The sequence below is a fragment of the Denticeps clupeoides genome, unplaced genomic scaffold (assembly GCF_900700375.1).
Source record: "Denticeps clupeoides unplaced genomic scaffold, fDenClu1.1, whole genome shotgun sequence".
NCBI classification, from domain to species: Eukaryota; Metazoa; Chordata; class Actinopteri; order Clupeiformes; family Denticipitidae; genus Denticeps; species Denticeps clupeoides.
Window position 1 is genome coordinate 37,118 of NW_021630108.1, and position 19,137 is coordinate 56,254.

At 47.3% G+C, this 19,137-nt stretch overlaps 1 protein-coding gene across 2 annotated transcripts in view; it reads left to right on the top strand.

Moving 5' to 3' along the window:
• The first annotated feature begins 264 nt into the window (after positions 1-264).
• Positions 265-19,137, top strand: part of LOC114783676 (E3 ubiquitin-protein ligase PDZRN3-B-like) — an 80,570-nt gene continuing 61,697 nt past the window's right edge. The window contains exons 1-3 of one of the 2 annotated variants that reach the window (XM_028969196.1): positions 265-1,054; positions 5,746-5,832; positions 7,629-7,736. In XM_028969196.1, coding sequence (XP_028825029.1) covers positions 341-1,054; positions 5,746-5,832; positions 7,629-7,736 — 909 coding nt within the window. In that variant the 5' untranslated portion in view covers positions 265-340. The remainder of the gene's footprint in view (positions 1,055-5,745; positions 5,833-7,628; positions 7,737-19,137) is intronic. The other variant, XM_028969197.1, reaches the window with a different exon arrangement.

The window sequence follows — 19,137 nt, forward strand, 5'->3', positions numbered from 1 at the left end:
GTGGAATGCTGTGTTCTTTAACCCACGTCTGTCACTTTAAAAGCCTAATTGATTATTAGTAATGACATTAGCGGAGTTGGAAACTAGTTGCAAAACTAGTTCAGACGTCATTATTGTAAACTTTGCGAGACTTGCCACTGTTTGTTTTTCATTATTATTTTTTTATTTTTTTATTACATTCTACTCCTGGAATTTTTGCACGGCTGTGCGCGCCTCTTAGGAAAGTTACGGTAGCGCGCATTCCTCCGCACTTTTCCCAAGGAAGTCTGGGGCAATTACTTTAGTCGGCAAGGAGAGCTCGCCGCTCACCGCGTCCACGGCCGGACCTCCTTCTTCAGACATGGGATTCGAGCTGGACCGCTTCAAGGGGGCCGTGGACCCCGACTTCAAATGCAACTTGTGTAACAAAGTTCTGGAGGACCCGCTCACCACCCCGTGCGGCCACGTCTTCTGCGCGGGCTGCGTGCTGCCCTGGGTCGTCCAGCGGAGCAGCTGCCCCGTCAACTGCCAGCGGATCTCCGCCAAGGAGCTGAACCACGTCCTGCCCCTGAAGAGCCTGATCCTCAAGCTGGACATAAAGTGCGACAACCACGCGCGGGGCTGCGACAAGGTGGTGAAGCTGCAGCATCTGGCCGAGCACGCCGAGATGTGCGACTTCTCGCCGGCCAAGTGCAGGAACAAGGGCTGCAGGGAGGTGCTCAACCTGAAGGACATGGACGCCCACATGCGCGAGACGTGCGACCACCGGCCCGTGGGCATCTGCGAGGGCGGCTGCGGGCTGATGCTCACCCACCGGGAGCAGGAGGTCCACGGCCACTGCTGCCTGCGGGCGCTGAAGGCGCACAACGGCGCGCTGCACAGCAAAGTGCTCAGCCTGGACAAGGAGTTCAAGAAGCGCTCGCTGAGGTCCAGCAAGCGCGAGAAGTCGCTGCTGGCGCAGCTCTCCGCCATGCACAGCGAGCTGCAGGTGACGGCGCTCAAGTACCAGAAGAAGTTCACCGAGTACAGCGCGCGGATCGAGTCGCTGACCCGGAGCCTGGCGCCGCCGTGCAAGGTGAGCGTGAGCGTCCTAAATAAGCCCAATAAGCAGAAATGCTCGGAATCATAATGAATAAAGCTTCGCTGGACGAGGCCATGATCAGGTGAGCTGGTTTTTATCATCATAAATAATCAGAATGAATGAAGCTTCGCTGGACGAGGCCATGATCACGTGAGATGGCGTTTATCATCTTAAATAATCATAATGAATAAAGCTTCGCTGGACGAAGCCATGATCAGGTGAGCTGGTTTTTATCATCATAAATAATCAGAATGAATGAAGCTTCACTGGACGAGGCCATGATCAGGTGAGCTGGTGTTTATCATCTTAAATAATCATAATGAATGAAGCTTCACTGGACGAGGCCATGATCAGGTGAGCTGGCGTTTATCATCTTAAATAATCATAATCATAATGAATGAAGCTTCACTGGATGAGGCCATGATCAGGTGAGCTGACGTTTATCATCATAAATAATCATAATGAATGAAGCTTCGCTGGACGAGGCCATGATCACGTGAGATGGCGTTTATCATCATAAATAATCATAATGAATGAAGCTTCACTGGATGAGGCCATGATCAGGTGAGCTGGCGTTTATCATTATAAATAATCATAATCATAATGAAGGAAGCTTCACTGGCGAGTCCATGATCAGGTGAACTGGTTTTTATCATCATAAATAATCATAATAAAAATGAATGAAGCTTCACTGGATGAGGCCATGATCAGGTGAGCTGGCGTTTATCATCATAAATAATCAGAATGAATAAAGCTTCGCTGGACGAGGCCATGATCACGTGAGATGGCGTTTATCATCATAAATAATCATAATGAATGAAGCTTCGCTGGACGAGGCCATGATCAGGTGAGCTGGCGTTTATCATCTTAAATAATCATAATCATAATGAAGGAAGCTTCACTGGAGAGTCCATGATCAGGTGAGATGGCGTTTATCATCATAAATAATCATAATGAATAAAGCCTCACTGGATGAGGCCATGATCAGGTGAGCTGGCGTTTATCATCATAAATAATCATAATGAATAAAGCCTCACTGGATGAGGCCATGATCAGGTGAACTGGTTTTTATCATCATAGATAATCCTAATCAAAATGAATGAAGCTTCACTGGATGAGGCCATGATCACGTGAGATGGCGTTTATCATCATAAATAATCATAATTATAATGAATGAAGCTTCACTGGCGAGTCCATGATCAGGTGAACTGGTTTTTATCATCATAAATAATCATAATAAAAATGAATGAAGCTTCACTGGATGAGGCCATGATCAGGTGAGCTGGCGTTTATCATCATAAACAATCATAATCATAATGAATAAAGCCTCACTGGATGAGGTCATGATCAGGTGAGCTGGCGTTTATCATCATAAAAAATCATAATCATCATGAATAAAGCTTCACTGGATGAGGCCATGATCAGGTGAACTGGTTTTTATCATCATAGATAATCCTAATCAAAATGAATGAAGCTTCACTGAGGCCATGATCAGGTGAGCTGGCGTTTATCATCATAAATAATCACAATCATAATGAATAAAGCCTCACTGGATGAGGCCATGATCAGGTGAACTGGTTTTTATCATCATACATAATCACAATCATAATGAATAAAGCTTCACTGGACGAGTCTAGGCGAATCATCAAATCTTCACTGGACACCAGTAACTCCACCATTTTATTGACTGTGACCTGACAAAAGTTGCACCTAACCCTACCCCTTGGTTGATTTTTAAACTTTTTGCAGTGAAATACATGGAGTTATTTATTCTACATTTTATTTTTTGTAGGACAGTACAGCCTGCCTCCTCTGGCTGGTGTGTGTGTGTTGTGTGTGTGTGTGTGTGTTGTGTGTGTGCGCTGTCCTGAGAAATGTCTGTCAGCTGGCAGTTTTAGCCCAGCTGGCGGTTCAGGTGGGGGGAGGGGCGAAGTGTTTACGGCCCCTCTGCAAACCCAGACTCCTCCGGCCCTGGTGCGTCACCCACGAGGGCCACCTTCTCCACGCCAGTTCACGGTGTTTTCTCGTTACACTGTTACAACTGTCACATAACAACATAAAGCGTGCGAAACACTTTAATAACCTACCAGGGAATTATTATTATTACTATGATCACTATAAACATTTTTTTTACTCTCCTCTGTCCCCATGTGGTTCCGTTGTCTCAGTTTTCCCATGTCCCCTGTCTTCCTGACCCGTCTACCCCCATGTGTAATGTTTGTGTATATGTACGGTCGGGTTGGTGGCCAGTTTTTTCGCCGGTACTTGTGTCTAGTGACACGGCGTGTTGCAACCGCAATAAAGACATCTCATAATATTATTATTACTGTTATTTCTGGGCGGGACCACTTTTACTTCAACGTCCATATATGATCAAAAAACGTACAGCCGGCATTATTGACTTGTCACCCGTATTTGAGTGCGCGGTGGAGGGTCGTGTCACCCTCATGCGCGCGGAGGAACGAAGGAATGAAACCTAATAGAAGAGTCTCAGTCAAAATATGCGAAGGGAAGTCCCGTGCGGGACTAATAAGCCGCAGTTGACAAGTGACATGCAGGCAACATGAATAAAACATCGGCAGAAATATTTGTTTTGTTGGCGTCGGTCCCCACTCGCAATTTTTTTAAGGTACTATTTTCTTTGCGGGTTTCCTCCAGGTTCTCCGGTTTCCTCCCGCCGTCCAGAGGCGCGTAAACTAGGTGTACCGGCGGTGTGTGTGTGTGTGTGTTGCACTTTACTGTACTTTACTTTTTATTATTGTAATAATAACTACGGTACCGGCAGTAATTTCTGGTTATGGCCGCCCATGTTCTCATGTTCCCACGCCACTGTGGACTTGCGCGCCTCCGGTCTCCGGTTTCCCGTGAGCTGGCAGCGCGGCGTGGCTCTTCGGTGTACTTGTGATATTTGTCCCCATGCTGAGTGACTCAGAAAGGTTGGCAGGGCCACCGCGTCACCGCGCACAGCATGCGGGACAGCGTTTCGCTGCAGCTGCGTGGTTCCAAGCGAGTTTTGCCGGGTATCTGATGTGACAGCGCTGACTTTACCGTGTGTTTACTGAACTGGGCCCTCGCGTTTCCCGCCGCTACTTTGCTGTCGAGACGCCAGGCAAGTGGGGTGGCGGCTAAATGATCCAATCATGGCAGAACGCCAGAATCAGCGCTGTGGTAATATTCAGACCGATATGTAAAATAACCAAATTCTTTTTTCGGGTTCAGCCAGGCAGTCGGAATCGGATTGGTCTGCGAGCAGCTTGGGCGCACATGTGGCGGAATGGAGAGGCCCAGGGGCCAAAAAAGCGGTCACGTGATCGGGGGGCTCGTGCCGTTTCCGCGTTACGCTCGCTCTAGCGCCCAGCGCGTCTACTCCTCAGGCCACCGGCAGGACCGGCGACGGGCCAACTCTCCCGGGCGAACTGGGTCCATCGCGCATGGGCGACGGGTCCCCAACTGCACGCCGGCGTTTGGCCAGGCCTCCGACCCCACACCTCTTGGGGCAGTGGTGGCCTAGCGGTTAAGGAAGTGGCCCCGTAATCAGAAGGTTGCCGGTTCGAATCCCGATCCGCCAAGGTGCCACTGAGGTGCCACTGAGCAAAGCACCGTCCCCACACACTGCTCCCCGGGCGCCTGTCATGGCTGCCCACTGCTCACTCAGGGTGATGGGTTAAATGCAGAGGACAAATTTCACTGTGTGCACTGTGTGCTGTGCTGCTGTGTATCACATGTGACAATAACTTCACTTTACTGCTCTCGAATGCTCAAAACATTCCGCTGGGTCAGGCTTGGACACCGTTCGCCATCACCAATTTGAACCAATTCGCCTACGTTGGCACAAAATCTCATCAAAATCTGGTCGTTCCATTGGCCGGTACGTTCATGTTTCCGTGTTATATTCGGAAATGCTACGCTAGTTGTGAACGTGGTCAACGCAAGAATGAAAGAATTTAAATGGCTTATTCTGCGTGATGCCATAAAGTTCGGAGACTCGTGACTTCTTATTCCTGTCCGGCCGTGAACGTTCCTTACCGAGTGACACGGAGACCTAGGTGCCTGGCAGGACTCTGTGGGCGCCATTAATGTCGCGCTGTATATTTAGTCACTGTATTCTATAGCAGCCACGGCCCTGCGGCTGAAATCATGTTTCCGAGGCTGAACATGGGCACGCCGTACGGAACGACGCCGCCGCAGCCGGGTTATTAATATAACAAGGCCGTTTGGTCACTCAGCAGCTCTTCCACTCAGGCCCGGTTAAGCCGTAAAGAAGCTGTAAAGCCGGCCGCTTTGAGAATTTCAGCCACCACTCTCCCGCATTGGACCGTCACATGTCGGTCACACTTGACCGTTTGCCGAATGACACATCTTTCCACTTGGATTGGGATCTATGCTGCTCTCATGCATTGATAATTGTCTGGATGTCCTTCTGTTTATCTGAATATTTTTTTATTGCGTTGAGACAGAAATGATGAAGCCGATTGACATTCACCGTCACAGAAGGAAGCAGAGCTGCCTGACTGTGAACGTCAGATTTCATTAACTGGTGTCTGTGTAGCTGATGTCAAACTGAAATGTCTCAAATTGTGGTGATGAAATAACGGGCGGATCGTATTGATATCTGTGTGCTTATTATCTATCCCATTTCTATGTTGAAATCGCCACCCTTAAAATGTTTATTCTATTGAATTTAGGGGGGAGAGGCCAAAAGCGTCACAGTAGCCCTGCGCAGGGAAGCAGGATCTCTGGGTTTCAACATTGTTGGCGGAAGACCCTGCGTGGTAGGTGCTAAATATACATCTTGTGTATTTTGAGCATTTTGCCACTTTGGTGATGTAATCGTCACATTTTGTTTTCTATTTATTTGAAAAACATCAAATATTTCCAATGTGATTTTTATTAGTGTTTATATTGCATTTTGGTTTTGACCACATTTGCAGGTTTATTATTAATTTTAATATTATTATTTTGTGGGTTGGTGTGGGAAAAGGCATGTACCATTAGCTAAATCTACTAATCCTTTTTGGGCTTTCCTTTGTCCAACAATCCCATATTAATGATGTCCTTTTGGCGGGCCACAAATGGAAATAATGTCTCAGATTGTCCAATTTTTACATTTACATTTACAGCATTTACCAGACGCCCTTATCCAGAGCGACTTATAATCAGTAGTTACAGGGACAGTCTCTCTGGAGCAACTTAGGGTTAAGTGTCTTGCTCAGGGACACAATGGTAGTAAGTGGGATTCGAACCTGGATCTTCTGGTTCATAGGCGAGTGTGTTACCCACTAGGCTACTACCACCCTATTTCAGCCAGTTAAGTTTAACAAGTGATTGATGGATGGATCGGTTTAGGTAAACTAGTAGGGTTCTTTGAGACTGAGGTCTGATTAAAAAAGTGCTCATTTTAATGAGACTCATGAAGACGCCTCTGAAGTAGCACAAGTAATGTCACTATAAGTGGGAAGGTGCAAACTTTGCAAGCCCCTATTTTCTGCGGTTCATTTTACATGCCTTGCTGACGCACTTTATTATGGTGCGGGAGATGGCAACTGCTGGAGGAAGCTGTGAACTACACCACAAAATAAAAAAAAAGCCAATTTGTATGCTGCGTATTGACATGCTAGGCCTGCCGTTTGGCCTACGGGAAGCGTTTATTGGCTTTCTGCATCAGTTTCACATGATGTGGTCGGCAAACCACGTTTTTTATATATATATTTTATGAAAGCTTATGCGAGCTAGATGTTCTGAAGATTATAGACTTGCCCTTGTGGGCGTGGTCTGTTTTGTTATGTTCGTCAGTGTTGCAGAGCAGGCATGCAGGCGCATGGCAACACCGCACACTTTATGGCACAGTGTTGTGACATTCCTGATGCCTTCGAGGCTTGAAGTATCCCCTAGTAAACAAAATGCTTTTGTGCAAGGGGGAGGAGAGGAAGCGAAACCTGCGGCAATTAATTAAAGCGTTCGCAGCTTGACTTCCGCGGTTTCTCGAGTATCCCATTAAAAAAACGGCGCAGCTCTGGCGGATGGCGCGAGCGCGGCCGGTTTGATGTGGCGCACGTGAAGTCCGGGAGGAGCTGGCGGCGGGTTTCACAACAGACCACGCCCACAAACCCCCCCGCGGTCTGTCTCGTAGCCACCTCTCCCTTCCGTGGCCAGTGAAAGACAAGTTGTCCATCAGATGGGGCGACCAGCAATTTCATAAGGCCCCCTTTCGAGTGGCTTTCGGACCAGATTGTCTAACCCGACTCCGACGGTGACGTGGCGTCGGACTGATGATAAAAGCAGACCAGCGATAAAACTATCTGCATGGTCTGCTCCGTCCTCAGAACCCTGCTTTTAACAAGGTTACGACTTTTTAATTTGATGGTCGTGAGACTTCGTCACCGTCCGTTTAATTTTAATGCGGTAGGGATGCTCGTAAATTTTTTTTATTTGTGTTAATCTGAAACTAATTATGTGGCAGGGCTGTTTGAAAAAAAAACAAAAAAAGCCTTTAGTTTTGTTGCTTAATTAGTTTAGGATCAATCGCGTCTTTTTATGTTGAGCTTGTTAACAAATTGTTCATTTTCAGGACAATTCGGATGGAACTTCAAACGAAGGAATCTTTGTGTCCAAGATCATTGACAACGGCCCGGCGGACAAAGAAGGCGGCCTTCAGATCCACGACAGGATAATGGAGGTATGTGAGTAATTGTCAGATTTCAGTCGAAGCGAGCCCATCATGCCTGTTACAAGGTACTTAAGATAATACCATACTGTCTGAAATTTGCCATTTAGATATGTTTTATGCCTAGGGTTTAAGATCGATCAGGCAGGTCATTTGAGACCGTGAGGAATTTGGCAGGACGCGGGTTTTTGTTATGCTGTGGAGACACTAAAGATGCCTTTGGTTCTCAACCAAGTGATGGACACCTAGCAGCAGGCGCTCACATGCCCTTAAACAAAATCCCTCTATGTGAAGGCCATATGTTCCAGGAGGTCAATTTTCAGAGGCACTTAGAAAGTCAACTTCACAAAGGTCGCTTTTAGAGTTGCTTGAAGTGGAAAAGCCAACAATGATTCTATTGATTTTGGACATTGCATACGATGGATGTTGTTGGTGGTCCTCGCTCGCAGGATTTATATATTTTATGAATGTAATGAAAACGTCTGTGACCGACCGGTCTGGGTTATTCAGTTCCATTTCCGTAACCACGCTTAGAATTTAATTCAGCGAGCTACCGTCGGCAGCGTTGGTTTTTACGATGAGCCTTCCTTGCATAGCTGTAAAATATGACACCCCAGGAGCAAGGAACGATACCGGCGGCACAAAGAGATGGTAACAAGGGGCCAGAGTCCCTGCTGCTCATTCAGTGGTACCATAAGCTGGGCTGACAATGGGCAGATTGAGCTGCCAAGACCGACAGCTATTCGCCTTGGCGCCTGGCGACTTAAGACCACCAGACTCTCGGATCTTGCGGCCAGTCCAGATTAGCACACTTATGATAAGAATAAGAAAGAACGACTTGGGTGCTTGGTGGGGATGGCCACTGTTACTGTTCCAGTAAATTTTTTTTTATTGAGCATTCATTATCCTTCAAGAAGAAACATATTTTACTTTAAACTTGATACCAAAACGCCATTGTTCTCTCTTTGGAAAAAGCAAGGATGTAAGATGTTGAAAAAATGTTCGGCATTGCCGTACAACACATGGAGCCCCAGGAAGCAACATGAAAGCCTTTGTGAGCGACTTCCGAAGGGAGACGAGTAAAAAAAGCTGCAAAACTGCACTGAGCTGCGCACTTTCAGATGCGATCTGAGTTTCTCCAAAGGTGGGTTATTAAACGTCTCATTCCGACATTTGAGCCAAATTACCGCTCGTACGGCCTTGTTGGTCGGTTTAGCGACACCCCCGGCGCACCCTAATTACCGACCCCGGAAAGCTATTTTTGGCGGGGGTTTAATGAAGCAACACCGGAGGCCCGCCGGCAGCAGCCTGGAGTATCCTCACCAGCGGCCTCGCCCTGTTCCCCTTCTGCGGCACGCGGGCGGGATCTCCGTCAGCACTTTCCTTGCAAAAAACGGGGGTGCGGGGGCGCCAAGTATCGCGTTGCGCGGACGTCTTTGTGCCTCGAGATTTGATTAAGCCGCCTTCCTTCGCCTGTCAGTGCGGTTGTGCGCGTTGACGCTTTGCCGCCTCACGTGACCGCATGTGAGGAACAGGCGTCCTCGGCGGATCCGGTTTCTGACATGTTGTCACGTTCGCTGGTGTTAAGAGGAGTAAAATCGGCACGACCCACCGGACGGAATTTTTCTTTTTTTTTTTTTTTTTTTTTTATAAATGATCTTCACTTTGTTAGGGTTTCATCTCCACAATGTCAGGTTTGAACCACCGTGCGCCACTTCCATCGACAAGCTTCAGACTTTTTGTTACTTTGTGGCTCATCTGCGATTCCTGATGCGAGTTTTTGAAAAAGCGAACATGGCGATTATGTAATGCTCCGCTCCGTTCATGCCCCATTCAGCTTCGCCCCGCTGCAGGGGTCATTCGGCCCACGTGCGTGAACTTGCGTTGAGAGACCCAGGCGGCGCTTCACTCGAGCAGGAAATAGAACCCCCCCCAACCCCCCCATGGACAGGCCGGAAACGGCACGTCCTAAATAGAGGCCTGTACCCTCTGTCTGCTGATCGAGTCTGGCCGCAGCAAGGTTACGTGAACGCAAATAACAGAGCAGCGTCTAAATGGAGGACCGCAGCGGCCGATGCCCTTCGCAGCAGTGCATTCTGGGATGCATGGGGGCATGAATAGATTCCTTGTCCAGCACTGACCTTACTCATGAAAAAAAAAAAAAAGAAATCCGTAGCGGTGTTTGCTTTTCGCTCCTTCTCCATGAGCAGAAGAACCTAGGTGGAAATGTTTGCTCATGAACATTTCGTCAATAAGGGAGACAGGAGTTTGAGTACGAACTCCGTACACTGGGGGGGTTGACTTTTTTTTATTTTTTTTATTTTAGGGGTGTTCAAATTAATGTGTTAATTGCTGTGATTTGTTAATACAATTTTAATGCTTTAAAGTAAACACGTTTAATGCAGCTGCGTTTTGTTCATTTTCCTGTGGGGGGTCTGACCCATGACATGGAAATTCATCTCAGTGGTCTGAAGCAAGCGTTGGATAGTTGGGAAAACCAATCATTTGCATTAAATGTTATTTCTGTTTTATTTAGTCAGCGTTTTGAATAAGGCATTATAAGAAGCTGAAGTCTTTAGAATGAATATGTTTTTTTTGGTTTTTGCATTGTATTGGTTTTGCCAGTTGTTCAGCTCGGAGTAAGAGAGTGTGTGTGTGTCGCTGTGTCTGTACATAGCGGTGTGACAGTCTGAGAAAGTGAAAACGACGATAAAAACGCCCATTCATCGGTCTGCCATACGTTGCGCTCACACCCTGTCTCGACTGTATGATATATGTGACAGGGGCGCCCACCAGGAACCAAGTCCTGAGGGCACTCAGATGCAAAGTGGGACGAGACTGGAGAGACATAGGAGGTCATTGTAAATGTCACCTTGTAAAAGTTGTGCAAACACTCCGAGGTCGCAGAGAGCATGCAACAACCACGGTAGGAAAGAATGGAGAGAAAGCAGCGAATTTGAAGGTTTTTTTTTGCGAGAAGGCAGCGGTTTTCAGACCAGATCCTTACTTGTAGGAGCAGGATTCCTTGAGAAAGTCAAGTAAATCTGAAATGGACCAGAGCTAAAAAGGTTATCAGCAATGAAGCACTTAACACCCCCCCCCCAGAGTTATTTTAGTGACATGTCGCTACTGGACCTGGTACTAAACCGCGGGCAGGAGAGTAAGAGATTGTTCCGGAGGGGGGTGGAGGTGTCTGCAGCAGGGAGATGGGTGGTGTACGTACACCGACGAGTCCTCCACTCCTTCTGAAGAAAGAGTGTTAGCATTCCTTCCACGCCCAGCGCCAGAACGTGCCAGCTGCAAGGTTTAAAATGAAAGAAAATGGAAAACCCATTTATGGCCAGGATCGTGTGTGTGTGTGTGTGTGTGTGTGAGGCCATACAGCCAATTCCCTCTGGGATCTTGTTCTTTTCCTGTTAGATATTTTCAAGGAAGGGATATTCCATATGAGGGGGGTAACATGTAATACGAATTGGAAATCAATTTTTATTTAATGTACGTAGCTTCTATGAATGTACTAGTAATAATAATAACAACATTACTGTGTAGTGAATTTACAGTGTTATACTTTTGGGGAATCGGGGACAGGAGGGAACATTTCTTCACTTTTGCACTCAACAGGCACGTAGAGCAGTCTGGATGGGTCTGGATCTGTGGCGCATGCCACCACCGCTGGGTGATTTAACATGACACGTGACCCTTTTCAGTAAACGTCCGTGGCAGCCGTGGCAAACGTGTCTGTTCAATTTAAAGCCACAAATTCCAAATGCACAGAGAGGAGGACTCATACACCCCATTTCATCACTCCCATTTTTTTAAAAGGCCTAATTAAACATTATTCCTGCTAATTATGGGTATTTTAATGAGCCTTACACTTATTATTTACAATTTGGAGAGCTGGGACAGCAAGTCACGTTACTTTTTCCTCAACGGTATGAACTCTCCTCTGCCGCTAATGAGTTGTTACAGCACATGGGCATCTTCAGTGGGGGCATGTGTCACAAGGTCCCAGCGTTATTCTTGACCCTGGCGTTGGAAAAGGAGAACAGAGATGGCAGTCATCCCCTCAAGGGGATCACATGTTGTTTGGTGTCCCAAGGCAAGAAGCAGGCTTTTGTGGTGGACTTTATTGGATTTGGGTCCCAGGGCAGTCGGCCTTTCTCTATTCCTCTCCGGACGTGACGCCGGTGCTCATGGGGGAAGCTCTGAGCTCTGAAGTGCTGTGAAATGGCATTAGAAGGGCTGACGCTTTTGATACAAATTGATTGAATTGTGCCCTTTGGCTCGGTCTGATACCGTGGAATGCTTTGATTGAATTGAACCGAGAGACTGAAGAAAGGGTTAAGGGAGACAAAGACGGAGAAGGCAAAAACGGAAGAGGCAAGTTCAGATACGGGAGAAGCCCAAAGGCAGTTCAAAATAGGCATCAAAAGAATGGCGCTGGTTTGTAATATTCCAGAAGTGAGTGGATCAGCATTCATGCCATTGACACAGGAGCCTTTAGATCATCTGATTTGCTGAGCTTTGGCGATCGGTGGCCATGTAGTGCTTGTAGTCCATGTAGTGCCATGTAGGGCAGTGGTGGCCTAGCGGTTAAGGAAGCGGCCCCGTAATCAGAAGGTTGCTGGTTCGAATCCCGATCTGCCAAGGTACCACTGAGGTGCCACTGAGCAAAGCACCGTCCCCACACACTGCTCCCCGGGCGCCTGTCATGGCTGCCCACTGCTCACCAAGGGTGATGGGTTAAATGCAGAGGACAAATTTCACTGTGTGCACTGTGTGCTGTGCTGCTGTGTATCATGTGTGACAATCACTTCACTTTCTAGTCTATTTTCTATTCAATTTTTTTTTTTGTAGTGTTTTTTACGGGGTGGTAGAAGGTTAAGAGTTGTTTTTATTGTAACTAAAGTAACATGCGAAAGGCGGCTAATTGAGATTTGAGTACTTTGGAATTGACTACGTTCCAACTCTGCAATTGAATAGCGTAGAGCTCTCAAAGGAACCTTAATCAACTTGTGGCCATAGCAGCACTCAACCTGGGATCTGGAGAAGAAGATCTTTGTGTCTTCATAGTCACAGAATAGGACTTGCTTGTTCACAGCTCACATTGCCATGTTGCATGTGGTTCCACGTACAGACCCGCTGCAATTGTTGCTGCATTTCTCAGCATGCTTTATTTCTAGAGCAAACCTGGATAATTTATGAGCTCTGGAAGGTTTTAGGAGGCAGAAATAGAGAGGCGTAATTAAGGCTAATTGTCTCCCCAATCAATCACAGACCTTGGGTAAACACATCAGCAACAATGGTCTCAGGTTGCCTGACCAGCTGCTCCTCCGTGAAGACCCCCTCCGTACCACCCACGCCCCCCTCGTGGCCGGCCGACAGCCTCTCTAATTAAACTCTCCTCAGTTAAGCGCTAATAGGCTGATTAGCAGGCCCCTGCGCGCAGCGTAATGGTCTGTCGTTTCCTCCCGGTTCCCCGCGAAGGTCCTCGGCATCTTAATAACTGCCTGCTTTCGAGTGCTCATGGGTGGGGTCGGGAGGGCCTGGAAGCCCAGGGACTCCAGTGTGACCGATTCGGCCGCTAGAGAAGGCTGAAAACAGATTCGCTCGGCCGCACGGTGCCTTGGATTGTCTTGTTATGGATGTGGAACTTGCAGAAATCAATTACTAAGCGCCAGTCGGTGGACCGCTTTAAAAGGCTACACAAATGTTTAAAAGGTTTATGCAAACATGATCATAGATTCTTGAAATTTCAGACAAGGGATTTAACAGTTGGCCCATTATTTTCAATTCGAGTTCCAATCGTTTATGGTGCTGTCTAGATTTATAGTGATGCATAACCTTATTCTTTACCTTTAATGCTCTGATCTCATCTTTCCCCCCCCTCCTTGGCCACTCATAGCTGCACTGATCTTGTAAACGTTCTCCTAGACATGGCTCAGTGGTCATTTAAAACAGTGTTTATACAGTATTTCAACAGCCATTTCACGATCCAGCAGGCTGTGTTCATGCTTCTGGTGCAGCAACCTCATTTCCTTCCATAAATCAAATTTGCACAAAGCTGCAAACAAACGGCAAACTGTTAATGTACTTAATAAAGTTGCATTCATATAGCACATGTCAGGGTTTTAAAATAAATGGCTATAGGCTAGAATTGTGGGGGATTTTTTTCGTACTCTTACAGCCGTCAGCTTTCTGAAGAACACGTCCACGGAATATCTGTCTTGAGCTAAGTGATGGGTCTTAGGTCAGTTTGGTTTGAAGTGGTATCCCAGGCTGCACTGGGTTGGCACAAAGGCCCCATGGGTAGGCCCGAGGGCCATGGTGTTTTAGAGCTTTGTGGCTGCGGGCCTGGTCTCCATTGTACAGCCTCTTCTCATCGTCCCTGGCTAATCCCAGCATCAGGCCACGCTGCGCAGTCTTCCCGCTGCTTTTCTCAGAGAGGTGTCTGAATAAGCCCTGGACCCCACCCCGTTCACGCCCCGACAAAGTGGACACAAAGTGGACGCAACCGCCGCCTTCTCTTCTGATGCTAATGTGTGCAAATAGCGCAGCGTTGTCTGTCGGACGGGGCATTGTTGGAACCGGACCGTTTGTGCCCTTTGCGGGGCTCCTAAGCAAAGATGTTCCCTTTCAAGATTTAGTCTCTCTGCTTGATTCAAGACTTCCTGTTTCTTTAAAAAGAGCAGCAATATGTGGTCAAGAAACGTGTAAGCACACATCCCAGTCGACTGCGCTCATTAGCATAGAAACGGTTCATTTTTAGCTGTTGAAATTATGGAATTATTTAACAGTTACGCTAAATGTTATGTTATGCTAGCAGGCAAGGTAGCGGACCCGTAATAAGAGGTGTGCCGGGTCAAATCCCAAACCGCCAAGGCGCAATGGAGGTGCCACTGAGCAAAGCAAGGCACATCAAAACTTTGCGCAATCTACATTAAAATACACGGATTTATGGATTTTTTTTTGTTATGACCGTGTTGATAGTTTCCAAACTGGTTATCCATCCACTCCCTGAAAATGATGAATGGTGATGAAATTTGAACCCACAACCCATTGGTTGTGAATTGGCCACCACTGCCCCTTGTTTGATGCACATGGACAGCATGCGCAGTGCCTTACTTCATGTTGCCTTTGAGGATATGTAGGTGCAGTCTTGTGCATGTGGACACCATTGTCTGCTGATCGAAGAAGCACCAGCAATGTGAGTGACAAAACTGGCACGGATTGTGGCCTAATGAATGTCACTTTATTTTTGGGTGAGGTGGAAGACAGGCTGTGCATGCATTGTTCAATTGACGAAGATCAATTGGGAACAAGGCAAGCAAGTGAGCAAATAAATCCTGGAAACGTTGGGTCCTGGTGTTCAAGTTGATGTTACTTTGACACTTAACTACTGAAACCTGGGGCCACCAACCTTCTTTCCACGTTCCACCACACCTGAGTGTTCATGGCCTGAATATTCATGGCCTGATCTGAATCAAAGCATGATTTTGGTTTTGCCAGAACAATCATAGAGGCATCACTTTACAACTTAAAGAATCTGCTTGTAACATGTTTGTGTCAGATGCCACAGGACGTCTTCAGGGGTCTTGTACAGTCCATGCCCTGATGGCTCAGCGCACTTCTGGGGGCACAAGGGGGATCTACCTAAGACATTCGCAGCATTTATCAGACGCTTTTATCCAGATCGACTTACAATCAGTATTTACAGGGACAGTCCCCCCCTGGAGACACTCAGGGTTAAGTGTCTTGCTCAGGGACACGATGGTAGTAAGTGGGGTTTGAACCTGGCTCTTCTGGTTCATAGTCGAGTGTGTTACCCACTAGGCCACTACCACCATTTAAAGGGTGAATGTCCGTGTCACTGCGTATTGTAAGTTGCTCTGGATAAGGGCGTCTGATAAATGCCATAAATGTGTATGTTCAACCACCCCCTTAACTAGAGTCATATAATACAATATCATATAATGTCACTGGAATCAGCACAGCGATGGTTGCATCCACCTCATGAACAGTGCAATTTACACACAGCCAGGGAAGGTTACCTTAACAAATGCCATTGATCACGCCGCACACTAGTGCCGAGGCCAGGAAAAGACCACCGGCTGAGCGCTCAGACTCCGAACGTCAAGGTCACCGCCTCGACCCCCCCCGCCCGCTGTTTACATTTCATTAGTGCTCCAGTGGAACGCAGTTTACTGTGCGCAGCAGCAGCTTCCAAGTCCATTTCAAGTCGAGCTGCTTCTTCCCTTTTACAAAAAAAAAAACATTTTTTTTTTATTTTTATTCTTTGCAGAGCAGCAACGTTTGTCCAAAACTGTGATTGATGTGCACACGTGTTTGAGGATATCCTCAGGAGTGTGTGTTCCTTTCAAGCTTCGGGGAGATCATTTTCCCCTTCTTTTGACCCCCTTTAAAAGAGGGAGTATTTCAACTGAAAATGAGGGATTGTCTAGGAAATTAAAATACTGCGTAATCCAAGCACACTGTTTAAACTCCTCCTTTGTCCTCCCTGGACAAATGATCCATTGTAGGCTTATAAAATAATGTAAAGTCAGCCTCTAGAGCTAAAAGCATGGCTCTCCTCAGGTTCTCATTAAGTCTTGGCAGGACTGCACATGACCTCGGCTATCAAAAGTTTCAAATCGTTCGAATTTACTGTCATAGGTTGCTGCCTGATGGGCGATATGAGCGCAGTCGCGTTGCTTCAGCCGCACGAGGGTCTCGGTAAGGGGCTCGCCCAAGTCCCGGCCCAAGTCCCAGGCTACGATCGGGGGCACGAGGGTCACGGGCCGTGTCCGAGGGATGCCCGGGGCGGAGCCACGTCGGCTCGGGTCCTGTTGGACAAGGCAGCCCATGTTAAATAAACCTCCCCACATATGCAGCGGGCGTCGGGTTACCGCCGGCCATGGCAGCCTGACAACTGCTCCTTTGTGGGACCGTTTTGGAGTCCCCTAGCCATACCTGTCTTTATTTTCTGTCTCTCTTTCTCTCATATGCTCTTCTTTTTTTTTTCTCCTGCCATCTTACTGCTGTATATCCGTCTGGCTCCCGACTGCATTTTTTCGTACTTCTATCTGGTCCTCAATCTTTTCTTCCCCCATTTCTCTGCACCCACGTCGTCTCCCTTTTCTTCTCCGAATCAACCCCTCATCTATCCTTGTCTCTGTCCTGCTGCATGTGGGGAATATTTGCTCCGTCTCGCGTTTTCAATCCTTTTCCAACTGGCGGGGTCTCCATCTCTCTAGCGTCACCTAGACACTGACTGTCCCGCCCTTCTCCCCTGTTCCGTCTGGACACGTTTTTATCTACGATAAGACCGCGAAGGGGAGGAAAGCACAGCCACCTGAAGCTCTGATGTAGATCAACCAGACGGTGACAACTGTTAATGTCATCGCCGCGCGCTCGGCCGAAATCCCTTTTTTATGAAACGGGAGAACGAAGTGAGGATCACGTCTGCTGCGATTTACGCCCCTGTTCTCGCCTTTGTTCTCTCGCGACCGGTGTCGTGGAGAAAGAGGCCTGCGCGGTGCAGGAATGTGGTTTTCGGATGATTTGGTACCAGCGCTTAGTCACTGCGAGATGTCTGGAACAAACAGCGGACCCGTGCCAAGTCTTCTTGAAACGCTGAGAGAAATGGAGACAGATGGGCCAAACAGAAGACCGAGGTTCGGTGGGAGAGTGAGCGAGGGAGAGAGAGAGAGAGAGGGGGCATACCAGGGAACAGAGGCTGATTTTAAGAGTCCGTTCCTCTCCCGGCCGGCTATATCCGGCCAACAGCTGCTGTGTCTCTGCAATGGCATGTTAGATGTCTGGTCTTGGTTTGCAGTGCCTAGAACCTGGGATATTTGGTGTACCGTCTCAGAACAAACTTCTCTCTCTCTGCGTGTTTCTTTCGAGAACTCTCATCAAAAGACGGCCTGGAGGGTGCCTCAGGTGAGGCCGGTGGTCCGCCGGCCCTCTCCGGCTGACTGGGTCGGCAGCAGCCCGCCCGCTCTCCAAAATTCCCTGACACGGAGCCAGAGCAAATGCGGGCCGTCTCCCAGCTGTCCCCCGGCACATCCCGGCGTGGCCTCTATCAGCTCGTGGGAGTCTTGAGTTTATGTAGCGGGGCTTTAACACCGCCCCCCCCATCCCCCCGCAACCCCCAGAGGCCAGGAGCGGCCTGGAGATCTCTCTCCAAATAAGAGCAGTCCACCAAGTGGAACATCCATTTGTTTGCATGTGGCTGTAGCCGGGCCAGACTCAGCAGTGCTTCTGTTGAGGAGATGATTATTAAACACACACATAACAGAATTCTGTTTGTGTGTGTGTGTGTGTGTGTGTGTGTGTGTGTGTATAATTTTTTTTTCTTGATTTGGTCCAAATGCCTGTGATAATATGAAGTATGAAAATGAGAACCACATGTTTGGACACTTTTTGTGTGTAAAGGTATGCGGATGTTCCCTTGACCTCTGGATTTTTCCTCACAGCCAAACGCATCCTTGTGGAAAATCTTTTGAAATATTGTAGAAATGTTTCTAGAATGTCTTTTTTTTTTTTTGCTGACTAGAACTGAAAAGGTCTCATACACTTCCAGTCAAACGTCTGGACACACCTACTCATTTATGGGTCTTGAATTTCTTAAAAGAAAACTGAAGATGACACATTTACGTTATGTAATGTAATAAAGTTATGTAATAAAGTAAAAAAAAACAAGGCAAAAAGTAAAAGAACATTTTGCTGTGATGATACTTCTCTCCACCACCTTAAGTTGGACAACGGGGACGGTTTCCAACAGTCCTGAAGGATTATTATGCTGAACACTTTCTTATCATTCACTCATGTTAATTAGCGTCTCATAAAGCGGCTTTTGATGATATTAGTGAACAATGCAGCCATGAAGGTAAAAAGAGGCGACTCATTTATTAAAAACACATTTATCAAACGTTCTTCACTTTCTCCTGATACAACAAATATTAAATAGTGTTATTTATTACTGCGATTACATTTTCCCGTACGGAACCTATGTGGTTATCAGGATATGTGATTATTTTAGTATAAAGGTCCAAATAAACCCTGTGCAGGCCATGACCCTCGCAGATCAGAACCAAATGTGCAGAGTTTTCCTACCTTGCTGAAAGTAATACCTTGCCCAGCGAGTCAAGCCCCTACACAAAGGGATATTTCACCAGTGCCCTCCCCCTACCCCCAATTACAAGCCTCCTTGCTGTGTTGCTTCAGACTTCTCCCCCTGTAAGACGTCTGTTATTCTACGACTGGAGCTGTCCTGCCTGTGGTGTATTTTCATTAAAGCCCTCAGCTAGAGAGCAGGCTGTGCTTAGTCATGAGGATATGATGAATTGTTGCCATTGGGTTATAAGACTAAAAATTCGGGTTACGTGTTACATAAGTGTGTGGTGCTGAG